General features: G+C 47.3%; 1 protein-coding gene across 47 annotated transcripts in view; it reads left to right on the forward strand.

The window, feature by feature from the left end:
• The window catches only part of CACNA1C (calcium voltage-gated channel subunit alpha1 C), a 476,569-nt gene that overhangs the window by 442,738 nt on the left and 18,715 nt on the right, over positions 1-15,116 (forward strand). For all 47 annotated transcript variants that reach the window (XM_072039979.1, XM_027463118.3, XM_027463184.3 and 44 more), the window contains 8 exons: positions 630-758; positions 4,337-4,402; positions 7,882-7,973; positions 8,787-8,952; positions 9,829-9,956; positions 11,603-11,699; positions 12,986-13,088; positions 14,840-14,941. In XM_072039979.1, the coding sequence (XP_071896080.1) occupies positions 630-758; positions 4,337-4,402; positions 7,882-7,973; positions 8,787-8,952; positions 9,829-9,956; positions 11,603-11,699; positions 12,986-13,088; positions 14,840-14,941 (883 nt within the window). The remainder of the gene's footprint in view (positions 1-629; positions 759-4,336; positions 4,403-7,881; positions 7,974-8,786; positions 8,953-9,828; positions 9,957-11,602; positions 11,700-12,985; positions 13,089-14,839; positions 14,942-15,116) is intronic.

Raw genomic sequence — 15,116 nt, forward strand, 5'->3', positions numbered from 1 at the left:
AAAGGGTCATGAGAAAAGTGAAAGGCCCAGAAGCAGAGCAGCAGGAGCTGGTGACCACAGCTCAGCCCCCAGCGGCACAGCCGCAGTGGCACAGGGACAGCAGGGCTGTGGGGCCGGGGGCAGCATATGGCCAGCCCCAGGGGGGTTTTGCACCCCGCAGCAGGCCTGGGACCTGCTACTGCTTCCCAGAGCAAGCAGCACGTGGCTGGTGCTCACAGCAGGTTCAGCAGCTGGATCAGGGGCCTGCTGGGGTAAAACATCCGAGGCAGGCCTAAAAAGAAAGTGTTTCTCTCCTCCAGTAAAATATCAAGGAGAATTAAATCTTTCCCATGTTAGGGAGAATGTAGAGGAGGGAGCACAATCAACCCCTGATCCCTAGAAGTCCAGGCAAGCTGAAGGGAGAGGCCGATGGCCTTGGTAGCCCCCATAGGTAGCCTCAGCACCGTGGGAGAGAAGGCAGGACAGAGCGGCCTCAGCCATCCCTGGCGTGCCGGGGCAGTGCAAGGCCAGGGAGCGTTACCAGGACAAGGAACAGTGCAGTGAGCTCTCGGCGTAGCGTCCTCTGTGGCCCAGGGCCCTTGTTCCTCCCGTGCTGTTGTAACTCCTGCCTCTGTGCCAATGGCTTCCAGAACGCAGAGGAAAACTCTCGCATCTCAATCACCTTCTTCCGACTCTTCCGCGTGATGCGTCTCGTGAAGCTCCTGAGCCGAGGGGAGGGCATCCGGACACTGCTTTGGACCTTCATCAAGTCCTTCCAGGTATTCCTTCACTTGTTTCGCAGTAGGACGTAACCCTTTCATTTTTTCCCCTCGGTTGACCCTCGGGGAGGGTTTTCACCCACATGGCCGCTGCCCAAGCTGAATGGACGCTCATCAGAGCTGCACGTGGTATGAGTAAGCCTCGAGTAAACAGGGCTCAGGGTGGATGTGTTTCATCTTTAAAGCATGAGTAATTGCTTGAGACCTTCCTGAACCGCCTTGATAGTTCTGTTCAGGTCAATTACTGTCTGACTGTAACCATTCAATCTTTTTTTTTTCTTTTTTTTTCATTTGAGCTGTATTTTATATCTGTTGATTTAAGTGAAATTCACAGCTATGTGGAAGGCAAGGGCCTCAATTAAATTTCCATTAAGCCTTGTTTTGAGGCTTTCCAATCAATATTATAGGTGTGTAGCCCCCGTGTTTTCATCGATGAAGAATTTCACCTTCTTGGCCCTAAACCTTTGGCCTTGGTAACAAAGACAATTATTAAATTGCTGCTGCTTTTACCCTGGCAGCAGGTGCATTTCAGTGCTAGGTGAAGTACCAGAGCAGATAGCAGAAGGCAAAGGAGGCCAGACGATAAAAATCATCACCTCTGGAGATGAAACTAACACCAAGAGATAGCTAATTTCTAGAAAAAAAAGAAAAAAAAAGAAAAAAAAAAAGCTTCCAAACTAGCCACTAACCCACAGAAAAATGCTGTGCAGAGATGAATGCATTTTCCACTTGACCAGACTCAGTAAGCCAGCAAAACCTGGCCAAGAGCCAGGGCAGATCTGGAGGAAGCATCAGGGAAGGATGGCACAGTAATACAAATGGTGATCTAAACATGAGGAGAGATGTAGGGACACACTACTGGACAAAAGCATGAAAGAGTGACTTGCACAACACAGCAATCTTGAAACAGCTACCACATAGCCCTCAGATTCAGGCTTTAAATGGTTGATTGCATTTTTATTGACTCAAATGAGAAAGCAGCTGACCAACTCTTTAAAACTGGAACCTCACCAGCTATGACACAAGCTGAGACCAAGGCCTGCGGTGCTGTGGATCACCCTGACTTCTGTCTCTGTTAGCAGGAGTAGCACATGTTTACACCAGGGATCAAATCTGGACCTTTTCTAGTGCAGTACTCAGGTGTAGCTGTAGCATCAGGCTTGTGCAAATGATGCTCATTTTGCTCAGTCCTTGACTGCCAAAGGATCTGATATGGCACAGCAGTTTTCTGACACGGCTGCACCGTGGGGCCGTTTTCCCATTGCTGTCATGGTTGCTAAATTTCAGGTTGTTATTTGGGCAGCTCCAGTGGGAACCATTTTGTCTGCATGCATAGGACTGAGATTCCCTTGGCACAGCTCAGCATCCCCGATGCAGGGGACAGAGTCACACTTTCCAGTTCCTGCTTCCCCTCCCCATGCCCCCTGCGCTCCTCCAGCCTCCATAGCAATAGCTCGCCCTTATCCTGAGCTCAGCTTGCCAGGGCTCTTGGCTGGAGAGGATGAGATGGATGGGAAAGGGAGTGCCTGGTACTTCCCTCCAGTGACCTCCAGACCTCTTTGATTGGAGAGTCACTTTTAGGCAGGGTTGAAAGGTGGTGGGAGAAAGTATCAAGGGAGGTATCTTCCACAGCAGGGGGAATTAAAAAAAAAAAAAAACCTGCAAGCGTCTTTTCCCTTTAAAGCCTTTCGCTGTTTATAACATGGTATTCTCTGCTTAGAGCTCCTCCTCTTGCAAATTCTGGGAGGTTGCTTTAGGAGCTAAGAATAGCCCCGGCACTGAGCTCCCAACTCAGCCACTCTCACCATGAAAATCTGGGATCCCTGCAGACTTTGTCTGGCACAAGCTCTGCTCCGTGTCCCCACATGCTTCCAGGAAGTGTTGTCGTTCGCACAGGGCAGCCTCATAGGCAATGGACTCATGGAGGAGTTCAGATCCCATTGTAACTACGATGTGCTCTGTGCACCTAACGCCCTATATGTAGCTTGGAGCACTGCTCAGAGGAGTGTGTGGTGGGAAAATGCTCGTCAGGGTTTCCTCCAGCAAAGAGCAGGCTGGCAAGCGGGAGGAGTAGGAAGTGAGAGGGGTGCTGAGGGCAAGGCAAGGCCGTGGGAATCAAAAGGACAGAGTGGTAAAGCCAGGGAAAGATGGGGCTGGAGGAGGACACAGACGGGAGAGTGGAATGTGGGAGATGGGGAGCTGAAGGAGCCATGGGGAATAAGGAGCAGACATGAGTGTGAAGATGCATCAATAGGCTGAGCAGAAAAACATGGAAAGAAAATGGAGAGCAGGAGGGAAGACACTCTTCCAAGCCCTGTGTGAAAGACAGAACTGGTAAGGTTATGTCCTTGAGGTCCTGTCTGGACACTACCTTGGGAGCTCTACTGAGGTTCTCTGTGAATCACGTCCCAACTAGATCATCACAAAATGTGTGGAGCCCAGTTCTGAGCTAGTGCATCTCCACTGGCATTGTGGGGTAGCCATGTAGATTCATCTGACCCTATAAAACACAGAGGAATCTCCCTCTGGGTCTTGAGATGATTATTACAGACACTGATTAAAGGTTTAAATTATGGCCATTTTGATACTCAGATGTCTTTGAGGTGATTTCTGCATATTTTAGTCAAATCCCCATGGTGGTCAGTGAAAATTGTCAATTTAGACATAAACTGGAAATGTACAAATAACATCACATTTTAAAATAATAATGATGTTGTAGGCTTTTTATACTCCATGAAATGGGATGTTCAAAATCCAGCCCAGGGGCTCTACTGGCATTCTCAGGATGAATACATCCGCCCATTGCCTCTGAAGTAAGGTCTGGAAATCCCTGGCCTGAGCACTATATTTCAAAAGCAACAGAGTAGAAAATTCCTTCTCAAAGACCCAAGACAGCGAGGCCCTGAGCTGTGTGCCCTTGATTCCTGCTAGTGGTGGAGGAAACCGATAGCACTCAACACTTTGCTGATTGCACTGGCCTCTCCCTCCCGAGGCAGCTCTGCAAATCAGGGTTCTGCATTTCCTCTTCAACAGCTGATCACAGACACTTAGAGAGCTGCAGACACCCTCACAGACACCTAACACTGAGCAGAAGACAAAGCTGATGCCGATTTAGAGACTTAGGATGGCACCAGCCCTTGTAGGAGCCTTGAATTTGGATCTGGGCAGCTGTTGCATTTTCACTTTCACCAGACTGGATCCAAGAAAAATACAGTCAAAGGACATTGCCATTTGGGACAGAATCAAATCGGTTACAGTAGTTTTCTCTTCATGGTAAGCAGCTGTGGACGCTGTTTCTGGCCTGTCTTACCTCACTGCCAAGGGCAGGAGCGACTTGCAAGAGGCAGAGCCACAGCACCGTGAGTGGGAGCCTGGCAGAGCTGGGTGGCAGCAGGGTGGTGGCGCGGAGGGCGAGCAAATATGGTCCTGTAGAGGCATCTAGTGGCCAGCTGGATGAATTACAGACTCCACGTTTCGGTCAGTCTCTGCCCAGTTTCCCCAAAGCTAGGAGCAAGAACCCGGCTCCGTAATGCCAGGCTTGGTGGAGACACGGTGCTCTCTTTTTTTTTCGTTTCTAGGCTCTCCCCTATGTGGCTCTTTTAATAGTGATGCTATTCTTCATCTACGCTGTGATCGGGATGCAGGTAAGTGGTACTAAAGGTTCAACTGTTTCTTTCTCCTCCTGTTAGAGTTTTGGGGGCTGATCTATAATGTCACTAGATCAATGTGTGGTTATAAAGGTTTACAAGAACATTTTCTCCAAGCAAGGTAAGAAGGCAGCTGCTTGGTTGGAACACATTGTCTGCCTATGCACTGCCAAAAGGATCACAACACGCTCCAACAAAACCAAAAAAATCGATCCATTTAATGGCAAAATATGATATGCAAACAATAAAAGGAATGTGCCAGCACTCCACACTCCAAAGGAACACCCAGCAGCTCTGGAAAAGGTGAATTAGTGCCTTGCTCATTGGCTTAGAAGAGTTGTTTCAGTGGGCTCGTGGCCATGCTGCAATGAACAAACCCCATTTTTCTCTTGCATCACTTTCACACTGGCCTAACTCCATTGGGTTGTAAAGAGCAGCATTTGATTTACACCCGTGAAGGCAAATATGGGATCAGAACCAATGTACCGACCCTGTGTCTGTGCCAGTTCTTCAGGAAGCTGCATCAATACAATATCCTATTCAGTTTGCAAAATGAACTTGGAACCAGCCCGAGCATTCATCTGTGCAAGGAACTGATGTTGCATACAGACCATTGAAGACAGCATGCGATGCAGGCATGGTCTGTGACAGTCCCAGCCTCATTTGCTGTGCTTTTCAAACTAAGCTTCAGTTTCCACTTCTGTGTTAATCAAAGATCTCAGACAAGTCAGCCATCTGGGACGAGAGACCAAACTATAGAAAGGCAGGCATAATTACTTCCAGAGGCCTTTAAACATGACGGGCTTCTTAGTTTCACAATTCAGAAAGAATTTCTAACAAAATTAATCTCACCTCTGTGACCTTATTTTAATTTGTTTCCTGTTTTTATAATCACATCTTTTCACAGACTCCATCCACCCTCCCCCAGTCTGAAAAATAAAACTAATCATTTCTTGAATTATCATAGGTTATCTCAATTGCCCCTAGTAATTACAGCTGTCATTTAATCTGCTGGGCTCATTCTTTAAACTTGCTGCTTTGCCTTTAATACCTAACTTGTTCAAGTGGACAAGATCTTTACAGGATTACCTATGCTATACAGAAAATCACTTGAGATTATTACGCTAGTGTTACATAGCTACATAAAGCATTAAAAATGATTTCCCAGCACCTACCCAGATGGGGGTTACGATGATCATGGCAATGCCAGGGTTAGATAGATTATTCTGTAATTCTATTCCCTTTTCTATCAGCAAATTCTGAGTTGGAAATCTAATCCTTAGCAAATGCTCAAACCTCTGGTTTAACCATCTCATCAGCCTGAAGATCATACATCTCTCCTTCACATGGATCTAGGTCACTAGAGTGCTTTCTGACCTCCTGCCTTCCAACAAAAAAAACAGCTCTTCTCATCTCCTCTCTTTGCTCATAGCCCTGTTACTTCAATTTTTTGTCAAAATGGCGTTTCAACATTTTGTGTGCTGCTCTCTTGAACCTGCAGACAGGTAGACTTCCCTCACACATAGGGACACGTAGGAAGGAAACTTCCCCACTCCATTGAGCAGCTTCCATGAAAGCTGAGAGGTACCAGATCTGACAGAATTGTAAGAATTACCCACGTGAACGAGACCTTCCATTTTATCTCAGCTGCTCCCCTGACTTGGAGCCTAACAACATTTGAGCCTTGCTATCCAACGTGCCCAAGGGGAAAAATCCAAAGTGATGTTGACAGATGGAGCCACTAACGTAATGGCTTAGGAGGCACAGGCTGAAGAGGCCACGAGAGAGGAACCTCTACTTGCAGCTCGTTGCAGCTGACTAATGCAAAGCATCCGTGGAAGCTGTTGCTGGTGCATCATGTGTGAGGGAAGCCGCAGGGAAGAAAGGAAAAATCAGACTTCCAGCATGGGAAGTTCCCATGCCTACGCCTGCCTGAAGTGAAAAATATGGGCTGCCTCAGCTCGAGCTGCCTCTGAGCATTTAAGCTGTCCTCCTGCTCCTCCTCAGTGCAGCTGGGGCTGTCACTGCTACCCACGGCGTGGGGGCGGTCGGGGCTGGGGAAGGCCCACATGTCCACGAGGAACCCCTGCAGAAAGCCTGCCACGTTCAGATCCTCCCTCCGTGCTGGCACGGCCTTCCTCTCCACATCGCTGTTTGTCTTGGGGTGTTAATTATCAGTGACATTTGCTTGAAAAGAGGCTCCATGTTCTCTCGGAGCTGCTCTGTTCCTGCTGCTCATTTTGGCTACGAGATAACAGCACTCAGTCCTTGAGATCTGTGCCACATTGTTGTCGATGGGCAATAAATAGTCCTGACCGACTGTGCTGGGCAGAGACCTTTCTGTCGGGCAAGGTTTGTTAAGCTCTTAGCCCCAGTGCCCGCAAGTACAAAAGCAAAATAAGATTTTTTCAAAGGAGCCTGAAACTCTGCTGCACCAGGGGCTTCACATCTGAGGGCAGACCCTAAAAGGTCTGGCCAATGTTTCAGGCTTTGTGCTGCGGATGGATGAGTTGGTGCAGCAGTGGTTGGCTGGGCTTGGGAGGGAGCTGTAGGCCATTTTTGTGGCTTTAAGGAAAAGTCTGTCAGATCACCATTATAATATGGAGCAGCTCAGGCATGGTGCAGAGAGAGCCCCAAGCAGACAGAAATAGCCAGCAGAGTTTAATTCTCATGCAGTGACTAAAATTGTTACCATGCTTTGTACCTAAGACCAAGTTCCCCACAAGGGCTGTAAACCCTTGAGTTACCTTCTCTGCAAAAGCCTCACTTCCACAGCACACAAGCCACCAGTCTGCTTCACTTCCACCAGGGAGAGCCACTTCTTTCAGCCAGAATATGAGGCCTTTAAACTAGATCTCTATCATACACCTCTCATGATTACTTCTCATCTGTTGCTCACTTCCAATGCTCCGTTCCCTTTTTCTCTGGACAACTCTAGTCATCAACTTCACATTGCTGCCTTCTGAGTGGCCCTGAGACACCTCCTGGTGACAAGCATGGTTTTTAGAAGGGCAGGCATTTCAATAATTTCCAGAGCCAAGGCAACATACTTTACATTGTTTTGGGAAGATGCAAGGCATCGCGCAGACCTCAAGGCTTTGCAGCTGTTGGTTTTCTGCTTATCATTTCCTCCTGGTGCAAACAGATAAGCGAAGAGGGAAAGAGACTTTCCTTCTGTGTCTGTAGCTTCTTTCAGCTGGACCCCCTCCCCTTGTGAGTGCCTGTTAACGTAAGACCCCATATCACATATTCACAATATATGAAATAGAGAAAGGGGCTTCCTGTTAAATATTAGTGCTTTTCTGGTGATAAAGCAGAAGCAAGGGAAGGAAAGGTAAATATGAAAGAGTTTAAGAGAAGAGCAGTTTCTGTTAAATGTCAGGTCTCCAAAGTCAGGGTGAGGCCAAGAGCTACAGGTAACGAGAGGTTTGGGGACTTTGCAAAGCTAACCTGAAAAGACCTCTGCTTTCTGCCAGGTGTTTGGTAAAATTGCGCTGAACGATACCACGGAAATCAACCGCAACAACAACTTCCAGACCTTCCCCCAAGCAGTGCTGCTGCTTTTCAGGTGGGTGTCTGACAGCTCTGCATTGTGTCAGCCCAGGAGCGTGATTCCTTGCTCTTGGGCACAGATAATCTCCTTCTACCGTGTCATGCTCGCGAGGTGAGTGGAACGTGTTGTCCCTTAGTGGGAGAGCCTAGGAGCCACGTCAGGTGGAACAAATAGTCCAGTAAGCCTCCAAAAAGTCCAGTAAGCCAGTAAGCCTTGTGCCCTGCCACCTGATGCTGGCCTGCCCTCAGTGCCCCAGGTCACCTCTCAAAAGAGAGGTGGCCAGTTGTTCGGTGCTCTCAAATGCTGATACCACAAACTCCTCCTTTCTTTCACATCAAGGCAGGATGACTTCCAGCTAATTTTAGCAGGGAGGGGAGCACGAGCTCCCACTCATGCTTTGGCCTAGCTCAGTTTGCATATCATCCTGCTCCAGCTGTGGCCAGGTGTGCCAGGGCCAAGGAGAGGTGCTGAAGGTGGGGAGAGGATGGCAGGGAGTTGATGTAAATGCAGCAGTCTATGCTCCTTCTTTCCATGGAAGTTTTTATTGTAATCCGTAGCCGTGTCACACATGTCTCAGTGACTGACTGGCCAGACCATGACAACCCCATACCAAGACTAGGCACAGTCAGTCAGGAACAACATACCAATAATGGCAACAGAGCTAATGAAGAGGAGCAAGACATGCCAGTGAATGTCAGAGCCCGACCGTCAGCCTGACGGGTTTGTAATCAACCTCAGTGGAGCAGGAGCAGGTTGCTAGTGTGCCAGTCCCTTCCCATCCTATATCAAAGGTCACTGCTGTCTTCCCTCGCCCTCTGCTGTGCCCAGGTGTGCCACTGGCGAGGCCTGGCAGGAAATCATGCTGGCATGTCTCCCAGACAAGAAGTGCGACCCCGAGTCGGAGCCAGCCAACTCCACTGAAGCCGACCACTCCTGCGGCAGCAGCTTCGCCGTCTTCTACTTCATCAGCTTCTACATGCTCTGTGCCTTCCTGGTGAGTCCACCCCAGCACCCAAAACCTGCCCCCAGCTCACACTGCCCCCCTGCCTCAGCACTGCACAGCAGAGGGGTGGCTTCAAAGGTGGGAAATCTCCCCGTGGGGCTTTCCCCAGTAGCCCCCTCTCTGTGACTACAGCCCCTCGGTCTCTGCAGCTCCTGCCTCTCCCCGCAGCTCTGGGGGATGCTCTGCTCCCAATCCCAGTCCTCTGAGCACAGCAAAGGAGTGCTCTTCCCTCCTCCCCCTGAATGAGAAAACCAAATTAGCGTGTTGTGGGCTGTGCTGAGGCTAGCAACGCCTCAGCCACACTTCCCACCTTCCCTCCTACCTTCCTTCTGGCTGCTGAGCAGGTTTTTCCTCCCCTGCCAGCAGCAATGACTGTGAGAATACACATATCCCACTTGCATCTGCTCCGTGCTGGCAATGCGGCATTGCTCAGAGCAACAGCACATGCTCTGCAGCTGGCATCAGTGCCCAGAACTCTCCCAGAGAACAGCAGCAAAATTTTAAAAGTTTTGGTCTTGGGCCAGAATAAAGGACTTTCATCCCAGCCCCACTGCCCACAAAGGATAAATCCCAGGTTCTCCCACTGCTATACCATCCTGGTGGGCAAAGACAGGTAAATAAAAAGCCATCCTGCAGCAAACCTGGGCCTCATCCATCTAGCTGCAAGGAGAAAAATATGACTAGCTGACGACATCCTGCCTCTGGGATCTTCCCATTTAAACTGTGGGGCTGACATGGGGGAACAGAGAAACCACCCCCCATGACTTCCTAGTTTTATGAGTCCAAATCCAGACTTTGAACTGAGAATACAGTAAAGTCTTCTGCTACCTGCCTCATCCACCAAGTCATCTTTATCCTTGTTTGCAGATCATCAATCTTTTTGTAGCCGTTATAATGGATAACTTTGATTACCTGACGCGGGACTGGTCCATTTTAGGACCACACCACCTGGATGAGTTTAAAAGGATCTGGGCAGAGTATGACCCTGAAGCCAAGTAAGTAACCCAGCCTGGACAGCAGAGCCTCTCAGGAGAACAGGCCTGTTATTTTCTGTTCTCTAGACCCAGTGCAGTAAGTGCCATATTCCTCCTGTATTTTATGCAAATATCTCACAATAGATGCCTCCACAAAATATTACTGGTGAATCCAGAGGCCAGCAATGCAAGGATACACACAAAAATCTCAGCACCTAGGCTGCGCTGTTACCTGGCTGGACATTGCTTCACTTTCAGTCAAGGGGAGATACAGACTGCTTAGGGAGGGGAGAGGAGAAAATTTAGAGAGGGAGGTTAGCAGCTTGTTTTATTGTTGCATGTCTTTGGGATATTGAATCCAATCTGACTCTTCTCTTTAGCTTTCTACTCACGGAAGAGCTGCTGTGCTGAGATCTCCATTTTGTCGTGTGTCATATAGACCCATCACAACCTGCAGCTTCACACGACTGCTTTACATGCTCTGCAAGGTTATTCACATCAGCAGACTTGCAGGGATTTAAAGTTACACAAGAACAACTCACACAAGAGCTTAACTGACATCCAGTATTATATGCTCTGCTTGACACATGCTTTGGCTTAAAGTGCATTTAGATCCCTCTGGCATTACAGTCTAGTTGACAATTGTAATTGCAAAGCTCCCTTCATAATGCAAAAACTGTGGAAAGAGACCTTAGCATGAATGAAAAGCAGTTAGTTCTAGTTAGTCTCTTCAGTTAGTCTCTTTAGTCCTGGATCTGGAAACAGTGTCAAGGTTAAGCTGGGCTCAGGCTCTGCAGAATGTGAGGCCATGTCACTGTTTCAGAATGATACTTAAATCAAAACCCTTCTTCCCATCCAGGGTGACTGTCCAGAGAGACTTTCAATATAGATAGGGAGCAAGCACAGCATTCTAATAAATACACTGTTAAATAACAAAACAGATGCTACTATTTGTGTTGGTTTGAAGGCAAGACTGCAGTGGCTGAAACCATATCATAGATAACCCCTCACTCCAGATGACATTCTGTTACTTCCCATCTATAAATGTGCTCCTTTTTCCTCTTCCCCACCAGTGTCCCATGGTTGAACCCCCTCCTCCCTCCATGAGAGAATTCTTCTTTTGAGATAACATTTACAAAATTTAAAAGAAATCCAACTGCTGCTGTCTCAGCTGAGAAGCTTCAGGACTTTATTTTGTACCGGCTCCAGTGACAGCCCAAAACATAAACAAGTATCAGAAGACAAAAAAAAAAAAAAAAAAGACCCCCTGTACCTCTGTAACTGCCATAGCCCTGTGGCCAACAGGCAAACAAGCATAGATTTTTAGAATGTCAGTGGTGGGGGGACAACTCCAAAGTGTCCATTTGTGCAGAGGGAACTGCACAAATGCATTCAAAACTCCAATGTCAATTCTTGCATGTATTGACTTGTGAATCACAGACAGCTGTGATTTCTGTACTGAGCTAGTGAGTTATGTGAGTATAGGGCAAATCCTGAGGAATGCACCAAGCATAAGAGTTCTGAAATGCCCTCTCAGCTATGTCCAGGTTACAGGGAGTGGCAGGCCTGGGAAGATCTAAGTGAGACTTCTAGCACTGCATCCTGCAGAGGGATCAGCAGGTCACCCGGCAGTAAGGAGGCAACACTCACTGTGCTTTCTTCCTTAGGGGACGGATCAAGCACTTGGACGTGGTGACACTGCTCCGGCGCATTCAGCCCCCCCTGGGCTTTGGGAAGCTCTGCCCCCACCGAGTGGCTTGCAAAGTAAGGCACGCTGCAGCTCGGGGAAGGCTGGGAGGCACAAGCAGTTGTGGTTTGGTCTCAAACATACACACCAAGACAAAGCAGGGTGGACAGAAATAACAGGGCAAGCAAATATATCTCTAAGATTTTCTTTTGACTAAATAGTGCACACAAAAAAATCCTAGTGTGAGCACAATATTAAAATACAGGAAGAACAAGTACACATTTTCCGTGAAAACGTCTCGCTTATGTCTTCTGTTGTGAGACTCCAGCTTTGAAAAAGACTCTCTAGTGAATAATGATATGCTTATAACCTTTACGCTTCCTTGCTTTGAAGTTCTTTCTTCACCTCCTCACAAGTCCCAGAGTTACTATGTGACTCATGTAGTTGTTTTATCAAACTCAGAGCAAAACACAAAGGCCGGGGTGTATACACAGAAATATGTGACTTTTGTGGCCTACTGCCCATCCCTTTCAGTCTGCTGTCTCGCAATTGTCTGTTGTCTCAGCCTGGTTCAAACCCCACAGTCTATGAAAGCAATGATAGTGATGGGGGATAACATCCTTTCCCCACTTTAGTACTGAACCAGGCCCATTGCGTGAAAGTGGCATTAGACAGAGCTCAGGCAAAATCAGCCCCATAATGCATAAAAGCGCAAACCAAGTCCCTGGTGTCTCTCACCTCCTGAGACAGAAGTAAGGATGTAAGATCTGGTAATGACTACACCTTGCCTCAGGTGTATGTCCTTGGTCTCAATGAAGTTCACCCTGCAGCTGCAACACTACTGAGCACCCACTCTCTGTCCTATGTGGCTTTACAGAATTACTGCAAGGTGGGCACAGCCCTATATTAAAAGGGAGAGGGGAAATAGTTGGATAAAGCATAACAGCCAATCCCCTTTGTTCAAGGATACCCCCTTTTTCAGTGAAAGATTCTGACTCTATATATATTTGCAGCAGTCACATATTTAGTGCAAATGAGCCTGCAGGTGCCTTGTGAGGTATGAAAAATCAGTTTGCTCAAGTGCCTACTGGTAACAAGGAAAACAAAGGCTAGAAAGTGATAGGCACATTGAGGGAAAGAGAATCTACCAGTGGGAGAGAGACCCCAGGGCAATCTCTCACCGGAGCTGGGACAAATTATGGATATGAGAAGTACTCTTAAAGTTGCGTAACCAAACCCACAGGTCACAAATGCTGAGGTGAAAGGGGTGGCAGGTCTGGAGAACATCATGAGTGTGTAAGGAAGAACAAAATTAAGTCCTTGATGAAGTGTGATTGTTGTCTTTCTCCTCCTTACTCCACAGCGCCTTGTCTCCATGAATATGCCACTGAACAGTGATGGGACTGTGATGTTCAATGCCACTCTCTTTGCGTTGGTCAGAACAGCACTGAGGATCAAGACAGAAGGTAACAAGCTTGCTGAGTGCACGAGTAGCTGAGTGATGTTCACACCAAAGTGTGTTGAGCTGGAATGCAACAATAAGGGCATTTTGTGTAAAATTATACCAGTTATTTACATGCAGCACATGGTACAAAAAAACAATGTAAAGATGTTTGGAGGAATAATATACTCTAGGAAGAGAACAGTGTTTCTAGCTGGGTGTTATCTGGAAAGCTGATGTTTCTCGTGGTATCATCTCAGATTATTGATCACGTTCTTTATGATCTGCAAGTTAAATGTTTTAGACCAACATTCTTTGAAATGGCAATCACGGGAAGTAAGAGGGGCAAAGAAGCTTCCCCCTGTGCAAATTGGTTCCAGAGTTGGGTGGATTTTTCGCCACTGTCACCACCAATCTTCCAGTTCCTGGAAGGCAAAAGAGCTTAGACTAGAAGGCCACACCTCACTAAAATTCTTTTTCAGAGCCAAAGAGGCTCTCCTGAGAAAGAAAGCCCACTGCAACCCCTGTAGAACATCTTGTGTCCTATGAAACAGAGACCCAAAAAAGACTAGATTTTCTTGTTTGTCTTAGCCTCAAACTCTCAAAGTCATTGCCAGTTAACTTCTGGGAAATCATCAACCTTCCTGGGAAGCCTCAAACTGCTTGCTTTCTTTCCTCTGCAGGATCTTGTAAGTGGTTAGGGCAGGAGTTTGGAATGCACCCTCCTGAGTCATATTTCTGCCTCTGATGCTTTCCAGCTGTTTCATTCTCAGCAAGTTATTTAATGTCACTGTCTTCACTGCATCATATTAAGAGAGCTACTGTCATGCAGAGCCCTGTGCAACATATTTAGGAGCCTTAGTGCTTGGGGAGCAATAAGAAAAGTTGGAGGAACAGCACCTTTGGAGGGAGAAGATAATGGTGTAGTACACCCAGAGAGAAGAGAGCTTCAAGTATAAGGGGTTTGAATGTACATAAATCAATAAATCAAAGGTGACTAGTTTGAGAAGAAATGTACCTAGAAAGAAAGAATATAAACTGAATCTGTTTCAGTCATTCACTCTCAAAGGGAGTAGCTTAATTAATAAATACCTCAATAGCTTAGAGCCCCACAGAAGAACACGTAATGTCTAAGTTCAGATGGTTATATGTAAGGCTTGTTATAGCCTATGCTGTTCTTGAGAGACTAAACACAAATGTCCTGGGACAGCCCTCTGTGTAAGAGGGTGAAAGCTCTGAATGTGCCTGGCATGCCTTCTCAGAGCACTGTGCAGACTTTCTCCAAGGAAGTCTCTTGGTACCATGTGAAGAGGTTGATGTATGCTGGGATGCAGGGATTGCAACAGGTAATTCCCAGGTTTTTAGATTTCTAGCTGCATCTTTGCCAACAATTATTTCTGTTCCCCAAGCAGTATTTTTCCATTAACCGACCTCTGTTCTCATCATATTTAACCTTCACTGGATCTCAATTAGAAAGTGTAAGTACTGAATGAGACTTTCATTTTTCAGGACAAAGGAGCATTGTAGTTGCCTAGTTTCTGGCTTCTGGAGACAAACAGTAACACAGTCGCCTTCCTACTCTGAGATGACTGTGCATATTTAGTCACTGTCTTTATGAGGGGACTTCAGCAATGGTCTGAGTGCCTGTTTGCCCAAAACTTTCCACTACTGCAAAAGCCCTGGTATTTCCTCCTGAGATTGCCATGCTAGACATGCGAAATTGCTCCTCTACAGGCTCTGGCTTAATTCCTGTCTCTGATGATTTTCACCCTGCAGGTAACCTGGAGCAAGCCAATGAAGAGCTTAGAGCAATAATTAAGAAAATCTGGAAGCGCACCAGCATGAAGCTGCTGGACCAGGTGGTGCCCCCCGCAGGTGGTGAGTGCAGGATCCTGTCCCAGTCTGTGAATGTCTGTCTTTTCCCCGCCTGACATGTCCTACTGCACCTCGTGAACATCAAGTGGAGTACAGGGGACAGGCTTTCTTCCACAAGCTGTTACTACCTGTTTGCCTGTCTGGACATTTCATCAGGCTGAGATCTGGTTTTGCCTGT

Source organism: Anas platyrhynchos, chromosome 1 (assembly GCF_047663525.1).
Source record: "Anas platyrhynchos isolate ZD024472 breed Pekin duck chromosome 1, IASCAAS_PekinDuck_T2T, whole genome shotgun sequence".
Classification (NCBI taxonomy): domain Eukaryota; kingdom Metazoa; phylum Chordata; class Aves; order Anseriformes; family Anatidae; genus Anas; species Anas platyrhynchos.